At 38.3% G+C, this 23,538-nt stretch overlaps 1 protein-coding gene across 1 annotated transcript; it reads right to left on the reverse strand.

Annotated features, from left to right (window-relative positions):
* Window positions 1–22,537: 22,537 nt before the first annotated feature.
* On the reverse strand, window positions 22,538–23,324 carry LOC149257770 (ethylene-responsive transcription factor ERF104-like). The gene has a single exon (XM_089370222.1). It carries the CDS (start codon window positions 23,253–23,255, stop codon window positions 22,683–22,685), a length of 573 nt encoding a protein of 190 aa, XP_089226348.1. The 5' UTR covers window positions 23,256–23,324; the 3' UTR covers window positions 22,538–22,682.
* Between the last annotated feature and the right edge of the window lie 214 nt (window positions 23,325–23,538).

Below are 23,538 nucleotides of genomic sequence, written 5' to 3' on the forward strand. Positions count from 1 at the left end.
TGAGCAGTTTTAGCAATGTTCATGCTCGTTAAAAAATAAACGCAAGAATCGAGCAGTTTTGTACAGAGTTCATGCTCGTTAAAAAAAACAAACACAAGTTGTGAGCAATCTTTCCCTACAGTTCAAGCTCATCCAGAAAAAATGAACCGGTAAACAACCTCGAGAAATGTAACCTTTGAAAGCCATATTAAAAGCCCTTGGTCGTGTTTATATGCCATCACCTCCATCCGTTCATTTGGCCAATCGTTCACCTCCATATGTTTGTTTACCCATTTTGAGGAACAGCTACGAAGAGTGATTTCACTTAGCCATCCTTGTGACACTGCCGTGATTGGAGAATTCCAACCTGTACCTGGAATCTGCTGCTATCCCTGTTCATCACTCGTTCCTCAAAAGACGAGTCTTCTTTGAGCTCTTTTCACTGACTCGTAAAATATGAAAAGTTTGCCGAGTTTTGGCCTTCCAGCTCGTTAAAGGACAAGAAGAGCTATCCCTCCTCTAGATTTTAATCTTTTTGGACCTGAGGGATTATTACACAAAAAGATCGAGCGCTTGTTTTGTTCGGCTCGTTAAAGAAATCGAAAACTCATCCCTTCTGTATTGTTTTATACTTTTTCGGACTTAAGGGATTAGAAGACGAAAAAGGAATTTTGGAGTTAACTTTTCGTACCTTTTCAGACTCTCTAAAAATGAAAAGGACCGAGTTTTCTTTGTCGTTAGACTCGTTAAAATGATTAAATAGCGACAAACTTGTCTTTAGACGAGAACGAGTTTCCCTATCGCTAGGCTCGTTAAAACATAGCGATGGGCTTGCCCGAAGGGCAGGTTATAGAACAAGCATATGTTATCCTCCTCAAGCTTGACAAAAATAAAGAGGTACTGGTCAGCAATGACTGGGGAAAAATTGGGAGAACCTCACAGCATTAATGGTAGCAAGTCGCTCTTGAACATGACACTTTGTCCTCCGTATCACATCGGGTTGGGTTGTTTCATTCACCGGTCTCATAACCATGGTCTTCGCCACACCATCCACAATTGGGGTAATGCTACCAATCCATCACATCAGTGTCGTTATATGTTCAAGAGATGTGGTTCTGTAAAGAGTCAACCGTGTTCCACCCACTGCCATACATTATCCTTCATCCACTTCATGACCGCCACCCTGAATCATACATCACAGTTTGTTTTCACCTCATCACAATCACTAGCTCCGTTTCGTGTCACTGATGTGGGATTCATTAAGGCCCTCCTTTGACGGATCGCTCCTTGTCGACATCAGCTCACTATCCAAGGAGTTGATCTAGGAACACCCCCCTCAGTGCTTTGAAGCTTGCATGCCTCAATGGCAAGTTTCTCACTTCCGGCGACAGGTATACATCAATGACCTTCGACCAGAAGATTTTGCATGGTGGTCGACGCCAAGTCCTTTATTCCCACCATGTGGATTGTACTGCCGTACCTTGAGGGTCATCATCCTTATCGGTGACTCCTCTCGCGCTTGTTAACGGTTTACATCATTGACCGGTAATCAAGCGATGTCTTTCCATGTTCGACTTCAAGAAATTCTCACATGGATCGACTTGTACATCGAGTGAAGATCGGAAGAGATTGAAGACCCCGGATCTAGTTTCATCCATCCGGGCTGCGATATATATTCAGGACATAAAGACATTTGATATGTACACCATTACAGCAGACGATCATCCTTCTCAAAGGATGATAATTTCAGCAGAGAATTATCAGTCTACAATCAGACGATCGTCTGTTCTATGTACCAAAATGTATTTATAAAGCTGAGCATGGGAATGCCCGCCTCAGCTAGATCATGAAAAATGTATGAAAAATAATGTATTGTATTGTATCTTATTACAGGACACTTCTCAGCAGATTGAATGAACTTCGGATCCTCTCAATAAAGCATTTCACCCGATAAACGACCTCATACTTTAGGGGGCATCTGTTATAGACAATTTTGTGCCTTACAGCAACAAGCATGAATTGTCAATAATCCAAGGGATCCAAAGTTCCCTAAACATGATGTTCCTACCCCTAGAGGAACAAGGTCAGCAAACCAACAGCTCTCAGATCAGTTCTCCACCTGAAAACACTCAAAAACAAGCAATCCTGAAATCAAAGCAGGTGCTCCACTAGGTTTCTGCGCTGAAACTCAGTTGCTCCATGGTGTACCTGCGTTGCAAAGCAAGTGGGACAAAGGCCACCTGCGCTGAGCGAGAAGGGACAAGTGGCACAGTGAGTCATTGCTTTGGAATCTTCCAAAAATGACACTTGGATCAGGTATTTCGCCTTGTGATGAGTCAGAGGCTCTGTTTCTCCAAGTGGAAGCAAAGTTCTCCAAGTGGACTCAAGAACTGAAGATCAACTAAAGATTAACTGAAGAGAGAGAGGACACAAGGCAGCTACACATCAGTTGCAAGCTGACTCATCCTTTCTCAATTCATCTATATATTGAGCTCTCTCCTATGAGCTCTAGAGGCTGGAATTTTGTGCAAAGTAATGATATGCTGTTGGTTTCACTATTGAGTTATTGGGTGATTGTTTGAGAGAGGTGAAGAAGAGCAATTCTTTCTGCTGGGAGGTGTCGCTGGGTTGGAGCCTTCAATGGTTGTAATACTCTCAGAACCTTTATTTCTTCATTAATAAAAGCTATTTAGGTTCTTCTATGTGCTCTTGTTTCAATTATATATTGTGATGATTGCATGTTTGGTTTACACTAATCCATGAACCAGTTATGATTGCATGCCTCTTGTAGTTTCCTTCTTTGTTATTTTACAGGATCTCATCGTAGCTGGGCGAGCAGAAGAACAAAGAGCTAGGAGCAAGCGGCCAAAGAGAAGAGTTTGGATTCGACATTAAGCGCAAGGCAACGGTTAGTGCTTTCTCCATTCTCTTTTGCTTTCATAAAGAAGTAAACCTTAAGTAGTTTGTTTTACAGTTGTTGCTAAGGAACTGTCACCCTTAGAGTGGGATAGGGTCATCCGAGTCGGATACTTTTCCCTACAACAGTTGGTGAAGGATAAGATCTAATGATGGATTGGGATCTTAAGGCTTGAAATGAATTATCATTATGTGGTTTGATCATGTGTAGTCTAGCTCTGAATACTGACGCATGTATTGTTTTATAAATATTATGATTTGGGTATAACTTAAGTCTGGAATAGCTATAGAATTAGGAATTAATATTTGCAGATGTGTAAGCTAGTTGGCTTTGATAAAAGTGCATATACATGCAGGTTCGACACATGGAAGTAGCGTATACCTCATAAAGTATGTTTCAGTTGTTTCTATTTGTTGTTGTAGAATTCTAGGTTTTGGTTTGGGTTTTGGTGACAAGTATTCTGACTAATCAAAATGACTATCAAAGTGATTAATTGATTTAGTTATGAGTGATTCAGAAAGTGATGTTTGAGTTTTAGTGATTGGTTGATGCAGAAGTATTTGATGATTGAATTGAAGTTATAATGTTGTTGATGGATCCAGTCTGAAAATTTATGAAATGTGGTCATTGGAGGAAGAAAGAAGGTCGTAGCCTACGTACTAGTAAACATATCGGCTAGTACAAGAGTTAGGGGTTGTAGCTCCCTTCCAGTAGAAGCTAGAGAATGAGAGAAGGTTGTAACCTTCTGTAGGTAGAAGCCTGTGTACTGGTATAAGTCTACACTAGTACAAAATTGTAAACAGATTTTCTTATTATTAAAAGAAGACAGAGACGACAACAGCAGGTGGTTTTCACCCACATTGGGTTTCCACCTTATATCTTGGTGTTCATGTGTGTTGCTTATGTGTGATGCTTTATTCTGCTTTTACTGCACTGTCTAATAAATCTCTGATATACTGGTTAAAGTTCAATGCATGATAAATTGGGTAAATCAAAAGTTCTCTGCATATACGCTGGTTGCTTTAAGTACAGTCGCGTATACATGCTAGTTCACTTAGCTGAAGTAGCGTATACAAATATGTTTGGGAAATTAAATTATTGATCTGTTAATACTGATTCACCCCCCCCTCAACATTATTTCCAACAATTGGTATCAGAGCAGAGCCTTCAGAAGAAGCTTGATCGCTTGAAGGGAGATCCATCATCATGAGTAATCAAGAAAGCATGGGATCCATTATACCGCCAATCTTTGATGGGAGCAACTTTGTTTATTGGAAGATAAGAACCACATCCTATCTAAAATCACTTGGAACAGATGTTTGGGAAATCATGGAAGGAGGATATACATTTCCATCAGCAATTCCTATAGATACGGCAGGTAAAAAGCAATATGAAACCAATGCCAGGGCTGTCAATACATTATTGGGAAGTTTGTCACAATCAAAGTTTGTCAAAGTTATGTAGCTCAAATCATCCAAAGAAATATGGGACAAAATCGTTCTAAGCTATGAAGGAGACTCTCAGGTAAAACGTGCTAAACTGCAAACTCTCAGAATTCAATATGAAACTCTTAAGATGCACAATGATGAAAGTATAGCTAGTTACTTCTTACGTATAGATGAGGTTGTTAATTTTATGAAGAATTTGGGTGAAGAGATAAAGGAAGTTTCCTTAGTTGAGAAAGTTTTAAGATCCTTGTCTGCTAAATTTGAATCAAAGTATCTGCCATAGAAGAAAAACAGGATCTATAGACTATCACTATGACACATCTTAACAGAATCTTAACTGCCTTTGAGATGAGAAAAGGAGGCCCATCAGATATGAGAGAAGTCGCATTTAAAGCTTCAGCGAAAGGAAAGGAAGAACTCAATGAATCAAGACATATTTTAGAAGAAGAAGATGAAGTAAACTTTGTTAAGAAGCTTCAACGGGGTTCTAGAATATTTAGAGGTAAACTACCTTTCAAATGTTTTTCCTGTGGTAGAGTCGGTCATTATGCTACCAAATGTCCTCATAAAGATAAATATGATAAATGGAAGGAATCTGCAAAATGTAATAGAAAACAAAGTGTCAGTAAAAAGAGTTACTGTACTCATGAAGATAGCGATGGTTTATCAAATAATGATGAAAATGAAAATAGTAATGACTATATACTTCTAATGGCTTATGAAGATGATAATTTTTGTGATGCTTTAGAAGAAGCTAACCTTCATGAAGAAATTTATAAACTCAAAATCTGTTTAGAAGAAAAGAATATGATTATAGATACCTTGACATACCAACTTGCTGAAAGAGAAAAACTAGAATGTGAAATTGTGGGTCTAAGAAAGGATCTTGAGAAAACAAAATCTCTCAATCTTAGACTTTCTAAATGATCAAAAACCTTAAATGAAATTATCAAAGTGCAGCGTTCTCCTCTGATAAAGACAGGTCTTGGATATACTAAAGAAGCATCTCAATTATAGAAGTCATCAACCTCCACTAAAAGCTATCTTGATGCAGCAAAGAACAGTGAACAATATGATAATCGTCAGCAAAGGCATAAAGCAGATCACCAGGTAAATCAGGCTCAATTTGCTTCAAGGATGAACGGAAGCCACAACCAACCTCGGGTAAATCATATTCAATTTGCTTCAAAGATAAATAACAATAGAAGATACAATCACCAAGTCAATAGATTCGATAATCGTAGGAACTTCTTTAATGGTGAATGTTTCTCATGTCATAATTTTGGACACAAAGCTGCTCAATGTGTTGCTTACAAAACAATCACGATTAGAGAAGCATGAAATCAAAGGAATGTGACATGGATCAAGAAAAGTTCCTATAATAACTTTTCTCTTCTTGAAAATGAAATAGAATGCTCAATCTGTAACAACTTTGGCCATGAAGAATCTAAATGCAGGAGTAAATTTCGGCAAATATCTCAAAAGGAGCAAACTCCATTAAATCCCAAAATATGGAGAAGGAAAGAACCTAAACAGAAAGATGTGCTATAGCCTTGTATGCAGAAGTACAAGAAAATGAGTGGTACATCAACAGTGGATGCTCAAAACACATGATAGGTGACAAAGAAAAACGTCACTCATATAATGCCTTAGAAAAAGAAAAGAATGTCTCATTTGGAAATGACACTCCTGCTGTCATAAGAGGTAAAGGCTCTGTTTTCTTGAAAGAAAAGGTTAAAGTTGGGAATGTTATGTATGTATATGGTCTAAAGCATAACCTATTGAGTGTCAGTCAAATATGTGATCAAGGAAATGAAGTGGTGTTTCGATCAAGCGGATGTGTTGTTCGCGAGCTTGATACAGGAGAAACCGTGATCAAATGTACAAGAACTCCAAACAACTTACACATACTTAAGGGAGAATAAAAACAATGCTATCTAAGGAAAAAGGATGAAAACTGGCTATGGCACAGAAGATTGGGATATCTAAGCTTTTCTCAAATAAGAAAAGCATGCAGACTCCAAGCTATTCGTGATCTTCCACATATCAGCATTCCTAAAAATACAATATGAAAACCATGTCAATTTGGTAAGAAAACCAGATCTCACTTCATTGAAAGAGAAGGGTCAGCTAGTAAGCCTCTTGAACTTGTTCATACTGATTTATGTGGACCATCAAGGAGAAAGTCACCTCGTGGAGAAGAATACTTTATATTGTTCATTGATGATTTTTCTAGAATGTGTTGGATAGGTCTTCTAAAGCATAAAGGTGAAGCATTTGAAAAGTTCAAAGCCTTCACAGCTTTGGTTGAAAATGAATCATATCGCAAAATCAAATGCCTTAGATCTGATCGAGGAGGCGAATTTACCTCGGATGAATTCTTTGACTTTTGTGATCAACATGGAATAAAAAGGCAGTTCTCCACTGTAAGGACTCCTCAGCAAAATGGAGTGGTAGAAAGAATGAACAGAACTATTCAACAAATGGCTCGCGCTATGCTAGATGAATTTGAAACTCCTGCAACCTTCTGGGGTAAAGCTGCATTCGCCGCCGTAACTATTCTCAACCAAGCAAATGTTCAGGTAAACAACACTCAAACTCCACATGAACTTTGGTATGGTAAGACTCCTACAGTAAAATACTTTAAAGTTTTTGGAAGCAAATGCTATATCAAAAGGACTGATGAAAAACTTGGTAAGTTTGAGCCTAGAGCAGATGACGGTATTCTTCTTGGTTACTCTTCCCGAAGTAAAGGATATAAATGTTATAATAAAAGACATGGGAAAATTGTTGAAAGTCTTGATGTTGTAGTTGATGAAGCATGAAAAAATCCAAAACATATAAAAACCTAAGATTATGAGAATGAAGAAGATGGGGATTATTTTCCCACATCAAATCACAATGATTCTGAAGAAGAAACCAATGAAGCACCAGAAGAAGAGATAACGGTAGAAGAAAAGACTTCGTCTAGGTATGTTCAGAAAAATCATCCAGAAACTCAAATTTTATGGGAAAAAACGCAGGTGTACAGACAAGAAGAACTATTACAGAAACCTCAAGCTATCTAGCATTACTATCCTCCATAGAACTTCAAAATGTAAATGAAGCATGCAAAGATGAATGTTGGGTCAAGGCCATGAATGAGGAACTTGAGCAAATTGAAAAGAATAATACTTGGGAATTAGTTCCTAGACCTCATGATAAGAATATCATAGGAACTAAATGGATATTAAAAAACAAGCTCAATGAAAATGAAGTTATTAGAAACAAGGCCAGACTTGTTTGTAAAGGATATGCTCAATAAGAAGGTATAGATTTTGAAGAAACTTTTGCACCTATTGCTAGACTTGAATCCATATGGATGTTTCTTGCTCTTTCTAGTTTTTAGAAATTCAAAGTATACCAAATGGATGTAAAATATGCCTTCCTTAATGGAGACTTAGAAGAAGAAGTCTATATTGAACAACCAGAAGGATTCATTCTTGGAATTGATGCAAAACCTGTATGCAAGCTCAGAAAGGCTCTCTATGGTCTAAAACAGGCTCCAAGGGCCTGGTATTACCGTCTTGACAAATATCTCCACCAACAGGGTTTTTCAAAGGGGTCAGCAGATAGCAATCTATATACAAAGATTGACACTGATAAATTGCTAATAATTGTTGTTTATGTTGATGATATCATTTTTGGTAGCAATGAAGAATCCATGAGTCAAAATTTTGCTTCAGTAATGCAGCAAGAATTTGAAATGTCCTTGCTTGGTGAGCTTACCTATTTTCTTGGTCTACAAGTTCAACAAAATAAAGATGGTATTTTTCTTTCACAAACCAAATATCTCAAACAGATCTTGAAAAAGTATGGCATGGAAGATTCTAAACCAGTATGTACCCCAATGGTAACATGATGCAGTCTCAGCTCAAATGATGAATCAGCAGTAGTACATCAACCAACTTATAGATCCATGATTGGCAGTCTGCTTTATCTAACAGGTACCTGACCTGACATCATGCATGCAGTAGGAATAGTTGGAAGATTCCAAGCAAATCCAAAGGAATCACACCTTCAGGCAGTCAAAAGGATTTTCAAATATCTTCAAGGAACACAGAACTTTGGTTTATGGTATCCTAGAGATACAAATCTTACTCTTCATGCATATACAGATGCAGATTGGGCAGGAAGTGTTGATGATAGAAAAAGCACTAGTGGTGGTGCATTCTATATGGGTTCCAGGTTAGTGTCTTGGTTCAACAAGAAACAAAGTTCAATTGCATTATCTACAGCTGAAGCAGAATATGTGGCTGCTGCATCTTGCTGCACACAACTACTTTGGATGATGCAAACCTTGCAAGACATTCAGATCACATGTACTCCACCCATCTCCATTCTATGTGATAATACAAGTGCCATCAGTATTTCAAAGAATCTAGTCATGCACTCCAAGACCAAGCACATACCCATCAAATATCATTTTCTACGTGAACAAATGCTTGAACAAAAGGTCAAATTGGAGTATGTTCCCTCCAAAGAACAGGTTGCTGATATATTCACTAAACCAGTGCCCAGAGAGACATTTGAATATCTCAAACAAAAGCTAGGAGTAGTTGCTGCATCATCCTGCTGTTAAATCCTATTTTTTAGAGAAAGGTTGTTATACATGAGTTTCATGAAGCGTAGTCGTGTACATATGCGTGTTTCTATGGGCACAGTCACGTATATGTTGGTTTGAGGAAAATAAGTGGGCCAGACTCAAGAAAAAGGGATTTGATATGGTTTTGTCAATTATCTGCTCTATTTGATGATGGTTATAATCTGTTGATAACATGTAGAAATATGTTGGTGCTCATAAATTGTTGATAACTTGATGTATATCTGATTGATGATGATGCATTGATATTTCTTACTGATATATGCAATAATCAGATCTGATAGTGAACATCTGGGACATGTTCAGGGGGAGCATATGCTTATGATAATGTATTGTTGGCATTATCTTAGAAGATCTTTGTACAGATCCGCATAATTGTTTTGATTCGGGTGACTCTTTTGATGATGGAAATATATAGCCTGTTGATCCTGATGTTGTTGATAGTGCAGATCATATATGGTGTATGATAGTTGCTGATGACTATCATGGTCTTGTGTTGTCCTTATTATAAATGTCATGTATATCATTTAATGTAAAGGTCATGAAAATACCTAATTTGTAACCCCACTATGCATGGGATGGATGATGTAATATTTTTTGTTTTTGTCATGTATAAACAATTGGTATATCCCCACTTGGTTGGGTGGATGAGTCAAATTTGGTATATCCCCACTTGGTTGGGAGATGGATGTATGAGTCATTGGTGATAGGAAGGTCATCCTCACATAGTTGATTTATAGAGTCATGTTATTCTTTTAGAAAAACTTCTTGCAAACTTTACTAGTGCTCAGGGGGAGCATGGATTCAATCATGGGAGCTCAATCAATAAATTTCAGCATATCAAAGAATTCAACATGTACTTAGGGGGAGCATGACCCTCTACCCTTGATGTCAAAGGGGGAGAGTGACTTGGTGTTGTTGTTGCCATCAAGTCCAAAGGGGGAGATTGTTGGCATTATGATACAGGTGTTGTCCTTGATGGAAACTCACTCAGATGAAAGATCACAATACAAGAGGTTAATAGCAAAGAATTGCAGATCAAACTACAAAGAATGAAGAAAGAGAGGTATACACAGGTTCACCTTGACCAAGGTGCATATACACGCAGGTTCACTGAACACAAGTAGCATATATGTACACACACACTTTCACAGAAGGAAAAACACATATATCTTCGAAAACTAAGTTTTTGGTCCAAGGTATTTGGTCCATGGTATTTTGATCCATGGTATTGGTCCAAGGTATCTGGTCTGAGGTATTGACCCTAGGTATTTGTTCCTAAGTGGTTTTGTTCCATCGTATTGAGAAAGGCCTAAAACTATAAAAGGAGGAGAAGATCATTAGGCCAGGTGTGCAAGTATTGAATATCTGATGAAGTGTGAGATCTAGTATGCAGATTATTGGCTTATGGTATTGTGCTTGATTTGAACCAAGGATGAACCTCAGCGATTGGTGAAGGATAAGATCTAATGATGGATCAGGATCTTAAGGCTTGAAATGAATTATCATTATGTGGTTTGATCATGTATATTCTAGAACTGAATACTGACGTATGTGTTGTTCTATAAATATTATGATTTGGGTATAACTTAAGTCTGGAATAGTTGCAGAATTATGAATTAATATTTGCAGATTTGTATGCTAGTTGGCTTTGATAAAAGCGCGTATAAATGCATGTTCGACAAATGGAAGTAGCGTATACCTCATAAAGTATGTTTCAGTTGTTTCTATTTGCTGTTGCAGAATTTCGGGTTCTGGTTTGGGTTCTGGTGACTGTATTCTGGTGACAAGTATTCTGACTGATCAGATTGACTGTTAAAGTGATTGATTGATTCAGTTATGGATGATTCAGAAAGTGATGTTTGAGTTTCAGTGATTGGTTTATGCAAAGGTATTTGATGATTGAATTGCAGTTATAATATTGTTGATGGATCTAGTCTGAAAATTTATGAAACGTGGTCATCGGAGGAAGAAAGAAGGTCGTAGCCTTCTGTAGGTTGCAGCCTACATACTAGTAAACATATCAGCTAGTACAAGAGTTAAAGGGTTGTAGCTCCCTTCTAGTAGAAGCTGGAGAATGAGAGAAGGTTGTAACCTTCTGCAAGTAGAAGCCTGCGTACTGGTATAAGTCTGCACCAGTACAAAATTGTAAACAGATTTTCTTATTATTAAAAGAAGACAGAGATGATAGCAGTAGGTGGCTTTCACCCACATTGGGTTTCCACCTTATATCTTGGTGTTCATGTGTGTTGCTTATGTGTGATGCTTTATTCTGCTTTTAATGCACTGTCTAATAAATCTCTGATATATATTGGTTAAAGTTCAATGCATGATAAATTGGGTAAATCAAAAGTTCTCTGCATATACGTTGGTTGCTTTAAGTATAGTCACAGATACACACTAGTTCACTTAGCTAAAGTAGCGTATACAAATCTGTTTGGGAAATTAAATTATTGATCTGATAACACTGATTCACCCCCCCTCTGAGTATTATTTCCAACAATCAGGGCCTGCACTACACGATCCATGCACCACGCTGTCACAAAATTCTTGGCATGCATTTAGCCAAACTTACTACTGCCATGACTTACTGCTGCGACTTCACGACTATCCACCACACCACATATGCACATGGTCTGTGCACCACCTCGAGTAAGAACCTCATAGGAAGGCACTTCGATTCTAGGATCGATCTATGTTGGCAGGTTCAGATTTGCTATGACTGCTAGGATGAATTGGTATCCCCTGCTGTTCATGCCACAACACCAACAAACATGAACCACAAAGCACAGAACGCGGATCAGAATGGTTCTCTTGACCAACAAACTACACACAGAGTTTTCCAAAATTCAACCATCACAAATTTCCGAGGAAAAAAACGTGTTGATGGGGTGCGCTGATGAGAATCACTCTAAGTAGTGGTAGATCAACATGATTTCTGGGGTAACAAGTGTGCTACCTCCTCTGATCTCCTTTCATCAACATGATATTCACAGTGATATCGACATTGATTCAAGTTTGAATGCAGAGAGAGAAAAAACAAACAATCTCTCACTGGCCACCACAACTCCCTGCTTCAGCGCCTCTCGAGAGACTCTCCGCCACCAAGGGCACTCAATTATCCAACCACCAAGGTCACCAATTCTGACACCATGTTAAAACTAGAAGACGAAAGTTATAATCTGAAACTAGCAGCTCACAAGTGAGCAAGCTACACGTGGAGACTACCCAAAGTAGAGAATTCTCTATTCAATTAATCATAAAATCATAATTATATAAGTTACATCAATTGAGGGAGATTAGAACTAACTCCTAAAAAATATGAACTAATCCTAATCTAGGACACTCGTACAACTAAGAAACAAACTCTCTCCAATAATACAATATTCTCCATTATTTCTAACAGAATGTTGCATCCAACACAATATTATTCTTTGAGAAATCTTAATATACAAATTCAATAAAGACCGTGGATGGAAGGCAAAAGGCTTGGTCAAAATTAAACCAAACTTGCATCCAAAATACATATATTGAAATCTAAGGAGCGAAGAATATTCTCAACGGGATGGCCATTGAATTCTATTAAGTTGTAACTACAACAGAATATATAAAATGATCGATAAGTTCACATGGAAGCACAATGGCTGCTGCAAATCCACACTAGAAAACAATTACGCAAGTTATTTAAATGAGGGTATGTGCTTCAAATTAAGTTGCATTAATTTATATTAATGGTGGTGAATTATTTTAGTTGAAGTTATAGTCTATCAAAATTTTTCGTAAGGAAATTTTTATTATAATTTAATTCTTAATATTTATAATAAAAATAATTTAACACTTTTGTGTATGGAGGGAGTCTTTTTGTGCATTGAATTACTATAAAGAAGTTAAGATTCAGTTTGGAGGTCCACTCGCAAAATCTATTTTTATTTATTTATTCTAAAATTATTTGTGGGGCATTGACAAATACCAAAAAAAAATGTCATCTGCTAGGGGAATTATGTCCCATCAGAGTTTCATCAACTAATTGAAAATTAGAAATAAGATTTTGAGAAAATTATAAATTTATTTTTAAATTTACTAAGCCAAATTTCAAAAACAAAACAAAAATTGGGTCAAGAGTACGCCTTAAAACGACCACAAAAACACAGTCATTTCCATACTTAGTGGAAGGAACGCTTGACATGTTATCCATGGAGATGGATTCCCAAGGTCGATTAGGGGTAGGCAACGAGGTATCGAGGCCTTTCTTTTTGATGGTCAGTTTGGTAATGGTGCAGGCACTGCATGATCTGATGTACTTCCCAACATCCTGTCAAATATTCAGCCAATAGAAATACTTCTGCAGTACTGCCATCATTTTCTCGATCCCGAAATGCCTAGCAACCCGACTGTAGTATGCTTCCCAAATCATCTTGGCACGCTCGCTTGAAGGAACACAAAGGTGACCTAGGTGGCATAACAGGGCATCCTCAAGGTGAAAATCTGGAACAAGCTAACCCTCCAAGACTGTCTGGTATGTGTGGCCGAATTCTAGGTCACTTTTGTAGAGAAGTGGCCAATCAGAAGTCTTGTGCCCACGCGAGTTGGGAACGATGGTTAATGCCATGATCGATGGTCGACTGAGGCAATTTCAAAATTATTGGTGCTGCCCTTCTTATACTTGATATTCAAATGGAACTATTGCAGGTATGTGGACCACTTTTGACGGCGATCATTCTGCAATTTCCCTTAGGTTTGTATGAACTACAGGGGTTGGTGGTCTGTGTGGATGAATGTTTCCTTCCCCAAAATGTAATTCTTCCATTATCGGCAGGCTTGGACAATGGAATACATCTCTTTGACATAAGTGGGATTCTTCGGGACTGTGTCTGAAGGTGTCTCACTGTGATATGCCACTGGATGCCCATGTTGAGTAAGGACTGCCCCAATAGCATAGCCAGAGGCATCTGTCTCGACCTCAAATGGTTGTTGCGAGTTTGGTAATGCGAGCACTGGTGCCGAGCAGAGTTGATCTTTCAACTCTGTGAATGCCTTCTATTGAGATTCAGACCAAAAGAATTTTGCTTTTGCTCCTCTCTTGGTGACTTGACTCAAGGGTTAAGTGATATGAGAAAATCCCAACATGAACCTGCGGTAAAAGTTGGAAAGACCTAGAAAGCTGTGGAGCTCTGTCAGAGTGCTTGGAGATTGCCAATCCCGAATGACTTGGATCTTGGCTGGATCCACATGCACCCCCTGTTCATCAATAATGTATCCCAGGTGTTGAACCTCGGTCATGCCAAAAGTGCATTTCTCCAAATTGGCGCATAACTTGTGTTGCCACAATGTTTGGAGAACCTGTTGGATGTGGTGGAGGTGCTCTTCCAAACTCTGGCTGAAGATTAGGATGTCATCCAAGTATACCACTACAATGAGTTGGTGAATGGCCACAAGATGTCATCCATTAGCCTCATGAAGGTTGTAGGAGCATTCGTCAATCCGAAAGGCATAACCAGCCATTCGAAAAGGCCCTCCTTGGCTTTGAAGGCAGTCTTCCACACATCAGAGGGTTCGGTTGGTACCTGGTGATATCCTGACTTCAAATTGATCTTGCTAAAATATTTTCCCCCCTTCAGTTGGTCCAGGAGGTCATCAATCTGTGGGATCGGGTACCTATTACAGACAGTGATCTTGTTTAGTGTCTGATAGTCAATACAGAGTCTCCAAGTCCCATCCTTCTTTTGTACCAACACGATCGGGCTCCCACGGGGTGATGAACTCGAATGGATGTGACCTTTCTGCAATAGCTCCTGAATCTGCCTCTTGATTTCATCGTTCTCTAGAACGGAGCGCCGATAGATTGGTCCATTGGGAAGCAATGCACCTGGGGTCATATTGATGGAGTGCTTGACCTGAAAGCGTAGAGGAACCCTTGCAGGGGAGGTGAAGATGTCCTCGTACTCCTCCACGACCTTGTCCACCTATAGTTGTCATGCGAAGGGGACCTGTCTGGAGGTCATGGCCACCATCTTCTTTTTTCCTTGAGGGTGTATCATCAAGAAAACAAATTTCCTGGTTTTGGAAATGGGCTTACTGCATTGTTTTGCAGTAACCAAAGAGATGGCGGTAGGCGGTGCTACCTCTGATATCTTGTACAACTTATTTCCCAAAGTAACAATAACAGCACGGGGCCTTGATTCATACACAACATGTCTCTTCGACAAGTACGGTTGTCCTAATAATACATCAAAAACTTCAAGGGGAGCAATGTCACACAATACCTCATCCGTGAAGGGCTTGATGTTGTATGGAAGGTGACACTGCTGGCTCATGCGAAGATTCCATCCTTGGTGAAGCCACCCGATGGTGTACGGTTGTGGATGTACTGTGGTTGGTAAGCCTAGCTGCTTCACGACCTCTGCTGAAATGAGGTTCTGTTGGCTCTCACTGTCGACAATGAATTGTAGCGGGGAGCCCTTTACCCACATCTAGGCGTGGAAGAGATGCTCCTCCTCCTCTGGATCTTCGGGTTCCTCCTTCTGGATATTCGTGTTGGCAATGGTGTCATTGGGCTCTACATCGATAATCTGCTTCCCTTTGTCATTCCCCTTATTAGGTTCTGACTCAAAGTCGGAACATGCATCTCATTCTGAAACCTTTAGCTCGGCCACCAGTGACTACTTGGCCCAACACTCACTTGTGTTGTGAGTGGAGGTCTTATGGAACTCACACCACTTTCCTGTGTCCTTTTTCGGCTTCGTGGCATTGTTCTTTGCTTGCAGTTTTGGCGCATTGTCTTGGGATGCCCTGCCTTGGTTTTGTCCTTTATTCTACGGTTTGGGGTCACCTTTCCCTTTCTTCGGATTTGCAGATCCAAAGTCTCGCTTCTTCTGTTTAAACCTTTGCTCGACCTTGATGGCATATCGGTATGTTGTGCCTAGTGAGGAGATGTTCAGGAATTCTATTTCTTCCTAGATGTACTTGTGCAGGCAACCGTGGTATTTGAGTACCAAATGCTGCTCCGAATCCTTGATACCTAACTTTGTGTGAAGGGTATGGAAAATATTGGTAAACTCCAGCATGTTTTGGTCCCTTCCCTGCCGCAGTGTGCTCCACTATATGTATTTATCCTCATGGCTTCCGACAGGGTAGTACTGCTCCTTGATGGCAACCCGGAATGAATTCCAAGTGGGTGCAACTGAAACTAGTGAGCCCGTACTTTCATCCTTCTGCTCGCAGTAGGTTTCCCACCAGTCCTTGACATGGGGGGCTGCTTTGAAAAGAGTGAAAATAATCTTTTCCCAACTGGAAAAATCATGAACAGAAAAATAACCCTCTAGCAGATTTAACCATTTATCGACGACATCTGTGTCTATCTGACCCTCGAATATGGGGATTTCAAAATTAACTTGTACCTTAAATGGTGTGGCGTTTCCAAAGTAGCTGTTGGAAGCCAATGCGTCGCCCTTGGGTAGCCACTGAAGGATCTAGGCAAAGTTGTCCATCATCACGTTTCTTTGTCACTCGAGGCTTCTTTGAGCAAGATTTTGATAGGATCTCCTACCCCCTCATCTTTCTTTTCATTCGCCATGGGAGGCTGTCCGGATTTGCAAGGTTGGTCTTGTAAAGGTTCGACTAGTTCAAACCCTAACTCTTTATATCCTGACCTCGTTGGGGACATGCAAAGAAAAATAGAGAAAAAAGTAGATCGCTCTGATACCACTGATCTGGATTTAAATAGGAACGCAACAAAGTACAGAGAAAACCATAAACACAGAGATGTAGCAGAAATAATACTTCATTTCATTAATGTAAAATACTGAAATATGCTTACAAACAGAAATGGAAATACACCAGCTAGGGCAATAGTAGCTTATGTTTAAGAAGAGATGTGGCGACTACATGCCTCTGAACTGAACTAAAATGAGGCTCAAGGGCCTTTTTATTATTAAACAATAAGATCAAACCCTAAACAACGAAAACCCTAACCCGAGGAGATGTAACACCAAAAGTTTATGGGCCCCGTTGGGGTGAGTTGGACAACCAACTTCCCGGGGTCGTGACTTGGTCATATTATCTCCGTTTGATGTGCATGATAACCCATTGGAAAGATCTCTCTGAGGACTATGATGGAAAAGACGATTTTAGACAAAAATTCGCTGGTGATAGATTTAAAAAAAAAAACGTCGTTTAGAGTCTCAAAACCCATCCATGTTATTTATTTATGAACATTATGTAATATTGATGCATTTGGTTGGACATGTGAAACTACTTATATAAATCAATTGATAGATTTGATATTGATGATAGAAATGGTTGATGTATGGCCTAAATGTATGACTCACTTAGTGAGGAATTATCTAGTGCGTGACTTATCAGAATTATTTTGGTTCATATAAGGCTCAAGTGGATATGATTTGTTTAAATGAATGACTTAGTGAATTTATGATTTATTTCCAGTATGAACTGCAATATTGACATGTGGATACTAGACTTAATAATATTATGATTATATGTCTTGTTGTTATATAAATGCATGAATGAGAGATAACCCGCAGGAGGGAAAGACCTATATGATAGCTGAGATCTACTCTTCCATTGAGGGAAGGTCAAGACATCTCACGGGGAAGGTGGCAAGACGACCTGACTGGATTCTTCGATGACAAGTCCAACCAGCACTACAGTGTGGTCCGTATTAGGGCATTGACCCTAGTTGTGAGGAGGGGTGGAGGCATTTCCCACCGCGTAACCTCCCAAACCTAGAATCGTGGGAGGGTAGTGGTGGACACGCTCCCCTAGACGTGTGATGACAATTTCCAGTTGCCTGCTGGGGAAGTTAGGTCGATATAGTCGACGCATCCGCCATGTTGGTTTTATCAGTGGTTAGATTGGTATAGCTTATGCCACCACATATAGCAGCACAGGACAGATAGGGTGAGAACGGAAGTAGGTCAGGATGGATAGGAGGATATAGATCAGTTGGAGACTCTTGATGGGAAGTAATGTCAATGTCTGACTTATCAAATTCTACTACTATAACTCTCTCTATTTTGTTATGCCTTCGAACTCCTTGTATCTTTTCACTCTAACTTCAAGACGAAGTTTTCTGAAGGAGCGGTGTATGTAATGCCCCACTTAATCTTATCATGAAAATTTTATTAATGTTTACATTACCTGAAAATATTGAGAAATATTGGTGAATACCTTCATTTGGGAAACTATAAATTTTATTTATTGATATAAAATTCATTATTGATATTATTCAAATTCCCAACTTGTCTTCTCAAATTGAATCTTGGATAGGATATGGTCTCCTTCCATTATTCCAATTTATATATTCATCTCACATTCCCAAATGTACTCTCACATTTACTTGGGAGAAGACATGGTCCTCTCCATTTAATTACCCAGTTTTACATTCATATCACATTCCCAAATGTACTCTCAGATTTACTTGGAGCAGCAGCTCAAGGGCATCTCCACCGGGCCATCGGGACAAGTATTCCTCTATGCATAGACTACTCATGTAAGCGATGGAAATTAAATGTTCACTATTTAAATTGTAGGAATTAGATTTTAAATGGTAATTTATCATCGTTAAATGTCCTGTAAGAAAATAAATTACTCCCTCTTATTGCATTTAAAATTTGAGAATATAGATCTGGTAGAGGACCCTAAAGGAGAGACCTTACAACGCTGTCACAAACTTCTTGGCATGCATTTCACTGAACTTACTATTGCCACGACTTACTGCTACCACTTCACGACTATCCACCACACCATATATGCACATGGTCTGTGCACTGCGTCGAGTAAGAACCTCATAGGAAGCCACTTCGATTCTAGGATCGATCTACGTTGGCGGGTTCAGATCTACTATGACTACTAGGATGAATCGGTATCCCCTACTGTTGACGCCACAACACCAACAAACATGAACCACAAAGCACAGAATGTGGATCAGAATGGTTCTCTCGACCAACAAAATATGCACAGAGTTTTCCAAAAGTCAACCATTGCAAATTTCCGGGGAAAAACGTGTTGGTGGGGCGCACTGATGAGAATCGCTCTAAGTAGTGGTAGATCAACGTGATTTCTAGGGTAACAGGCGCGCTGTCTCCTCTGATCGCCTTTCACCAATGCGATATTCACAGTGATATTGACATTGATCCAAGTTTGAAAGCAGAGAGAGAAAAAACAAACAATCTCTTGCTGGCCACCACAACTCCCTACTTTAGCGCCTCTCCAGAGACTCTCCGCCACCAAGGGCACTCAATTATCCAGCTGCCAAGGTCACCAGCTCTGATACCATGTTAAAACTAGAAGACGAAAGTTATAATCTGAAACTAGCAGCTCACAGGTGAGCAAGCTGCACGTGGAGACTATCCAAAGTAGATAATGCTCTATTCAATTAATCATAAAATCATAATTATATAAGTTACATCAATTGAGGGAGATTAGAACTAACTCCTAAAAAATAGGAACTAATCCTAATCTAGGACACTCGTGCAACTAAGAAACAAACTCTCTCCAATAATACAATATTCTCCATTATTTCTAACAGAATGTTGCAGCTAACACGATATTATTCTTTGAAAAATCTTCATATACAAATTCAATAAAAACGGTGGATGGAACGTAGAAAGCTTAGTCAAAATTAAACCAAACTTGCATTCAAAATAAATCTAAGAAGCGAAGAATATTCTCAATGGGATGGCCATTGAATTCTGATTTGTTGTAACGGCAACACAATATATAAAATGATCGATAAGTTCACATGGAAGCAAAATGGCCGCTACAAATCCACACTAGAAAACAATTACGCAAGTTATTTAAATGAGGGTATGTGCTTTAACTTAAGTTGCATTAATTTATATTAATGGTGATGAATTATTTTAGTTGAAGTTATAGTCTATAAAAATTGTTCGCAAAGAAAATTTTTATTATAATTTAATTCTTAATATTTATAATAAAAATAATTTAACACTTTTGTGTATGGAGGGAGTCTTTTTGTGCATTGAATTACTATAAAGAAGTTAAGATTTGGTTTGGAGGTCCACTCACAAACTCTGTTATTATTTATTTATTTTAAAATGATTTGTGAGGCATTGATAAATACCAAAAATAAAATGTCATATGTTAGGGGAATTATGTCTCATCAGAGATTCCTCAACCAATTGAAAATTAGAAATAAGATTTTGAGAAAATTATAAATTTATTTTTAAATTTACTAAGCCAAATTGCGAAAACCAAAAAAAAAAAAAAAATTGGGTTTGGAGTATGTCTTAAAACTGCTTATTCTTGGCTAAGAGTTCATCTTTCTCCGACCTAAGGAAATAGGTTAACAACCCAAGACCAAAAGGCATTGGCATGAGTGAAAATCCACCAACCAGATTGTTTTCCTTGAAAATAAATAATGAATCAGCGTACATTACTAGTTAATAGCCAAAAATAATTATAATCACTACTAATTTGACAACTAAATTATGATAAATTTATACAACAAAATAATACAAAACCAACACACTTTAACCATACTACAATACTACTAACTAAATCTAAAATCTAAAATAATAAAAATATGTGTGAAGCAATCATTTCGAAATTAAAAAGATACCCATCCAGATATCAAAAAGCCTACTGATTGAAATAGTTACACGAGTGTCCGTTAAAAGTTCCACCCATAATAAAAAACTCTTTAAAAGCTGCGTACAAAGAAAAGAAAATCCCAAAATAGGGAATCTGTACAGGCTGGGCCCACAGAAACGATAGAAATCAAAATGAAAACTGTTTGTCGCTGAACGACAACGGTACAGTTGGCTCTGGCATCGTTTTCCTGTTTTATTCTAACCTTTTCTGACACACCAAAAGGTTACCAGTTTTTCTGTTTTATTCTAACTTTTTCTGACACACGAAAATTTCACCAAATTTTCCCAATTCCTCTTTACAGCGACAGAGATTTTAGATGAAACTCGAAGATATTTATTAATTATTCTAATTTCGTAGGATGAATATACATTTTTTTTTCAATATAATGGGTAGTGTAACTATTTTTTGAGTTAATATCGTTGATATAGTTTGATTCACATTATTTTTATTTTTTAATTCGTGATTTTTAGATTAGTTTTAAAAATTCAAGGTATTAACATTATGTTACTTTTTATTTTATAATATCTATTGTAATTTAATAATTTTAGATGTAAATTTGAAAAGGTAATCTTATACCAGTACAATTATGTCGGCTAGAAAGATTTTCCCAGTGATATGGTGGAAGCTCGCCTGCCCCCCTCAAACTGATCATTTTCTTCTGGCTTGTCTTTCACAACAAGAATTTATCTTGGGAAAATTTGAGGAAGCGATCTTGGCAGGGCCCCAGCAGATGCTTGTTTTGCAAAATGGAGGAGGAAACGAATTTTCATATGTTCTTCAATTGCATGGTCTCTCTACAAATCTGGTATGATCTTGCTTCGTTTTTTTCCTTTTAGCTCCCTAACTTCTCTTCTGTTGATGCAGCCTTTGCCTGGTGGGGAGGACAGGATGCTATCAAACGCCCAATCCTCCCCACAACAATCTGGGGCCTCTGGAAATGGAGAAATCTAAAAATTTTTGAGGATTCAACCATTTCCTCCAAATATGTTCTATCTTCTGTCTCGGCACTCTATCCTCCTTTCTCATGACTGCTGCTCGTCTGAAGGGTATAGAGTTTATATTTTTGACTTTGAAGGTTGTGATCAGATGTGCTCAATGTGTCATTAGTGATGATGACTTTTTGCCTCAATGTTTTCAATATGTTTCTATGTATAGCTTCATCTATGAGGCTATGCTGTTTTTCCCTTAAAACAATGACTCTCCCTCTCGCGGTCTTGTTATCTTAAGACCCATCAGTTTTATGATATATATATATTTCCTTAATATCAATATTATGCTTTTCTTTCTGAAAAAATAATATATTTTTCATTACAAACAATTTTTTATTGATAAAATATTAAAATTTTTCAAACTATAGATTATTTAATGTAGATAAATTTATTATTACCATACATTCAACCATGAATCTAGTAATTTTATCCATTTATCCTCCCATCGCACGATTTTTTATAAACCATAAATATATTTTTAATCCATACATATTTTTAATAACAAGTGATATATAATAAATTTAAACAATATTTATTTTAAAAATCAGAGAAGGAACCGCAACTACGAAACCCTCTATGGTGAAGAGAAAGCACAAGAGACAAAGGAACAGAGTAATGCCTTCTTCTCTCCTCTCCAACGCAAATATATATATATATATATATATATATATATATATATTAATTAGAATGTGAAAAGGTAAAAGATATATGGACGTTGTTATTTAATTGGTATAATTTTGCTTAGAAATTTTAAAATTGTATTAAATAAGTATGAAAAAATAAATATAAATTTCCAACTATAAAAAATTACTTTAAAATAAAAATAAAAAATAATTAATCTACAACGGAGGTATACCAATCTAGAGCATACATAAATTAGTATTCGAGTGCAAAGAAAAGCTGAGGGTTTTAAACCAGAGGAGTGAGTAGAAGGGAAGGACAACAGTTCAGCTTTTATGAGAGACAAAAAAAAATCTGAACTACTCCACCATAAAAAAAAAGCCTTAGACTTAATAATAAATAATTGAAGTTATATATGCATAATGAAAATAAAGTAATCATTATGCAAGTAACGGTCAATCTTCAGCCACCGCATCATCACCGTTTCCTCTCTTCCTCTTGTGCGCCTTGTGACCTTCGGGCGATCCATTTTCTGAATTGGAAGCTAAGGCGAGGGGGAAGTTAACGATAGCCCTGGATCCACGGATTCTGAAAGCAGCCCGGTCATATGCAAGAGCAGCCTCTTCGGCTGTGTTGAAAGTACCCAGCCATAGCCTGGCCCCCGTCCTTGCGGGGTCCCTTATTTCAGCCGTGAATTTTCCCCATGGCCGCCGCCTGACTCCTCTGTACTGTCTGGCGCAGCTTTTCTTGATCGCTGTATTCTCCTCCTGATGTGCCTGTGGCTTTACCTTAACCGTCTCTATTCTTCTAACTAAGCACACAGAAGAAGATGGAGAGCAAGTTTCTTGGGTAAATTTACTCGCATCGTCCTCTGATACTGATATGCTGCTGCTACTCTGGCATGAGCCGCCAGTGGTGAAGGATAAGGATGAGGACACTGAGGATGCGTTTCCTCCAATATCGTCCTCCACTTCTAGTAAATGGTGGCGAATGAACTCCAACATGAGGCTCGCGTCTGCAATATCCATCGAAATTGTCTGTCGCCAATCACAACGATATTCACATTCAGATATATTGATTATTATTTCGCAGCAGGCGGACTGGTTGTGGCGGATAGAGAAGTGCGGGAGTTAAGAATATAAATCATTCATTTCCACAGTAAGCACATTGCATCGTACTTTCGTGAAAATTTCATCAGTGGCGGTGCGCACTTTCGCAAAAATTTCATCCCTGCGTACTTTCGTGACATTTTCGTCAATAAATTCCATTCTGTAGATTCAACCTGATCGGGCACAACCGTAGGCTTCCTTG

The sequence above is a fragment of the Pinus tabuliformis genome, chromosome 6 (genome assembly GCF_031772625.1).
Source record: "Pinus tabuliformis cultivar Carrire ecotype Pingquan chromosome 6, CPIR1, whole genome shotgun sequence".
Classification (NCBI taxonomy): domain Eukaryota; kingdom Viridiplantae; phylum Streptophyta; class Pinopsida; order Pinales; family Pinaceae; genus Pinus; species Pinus tabuliformis.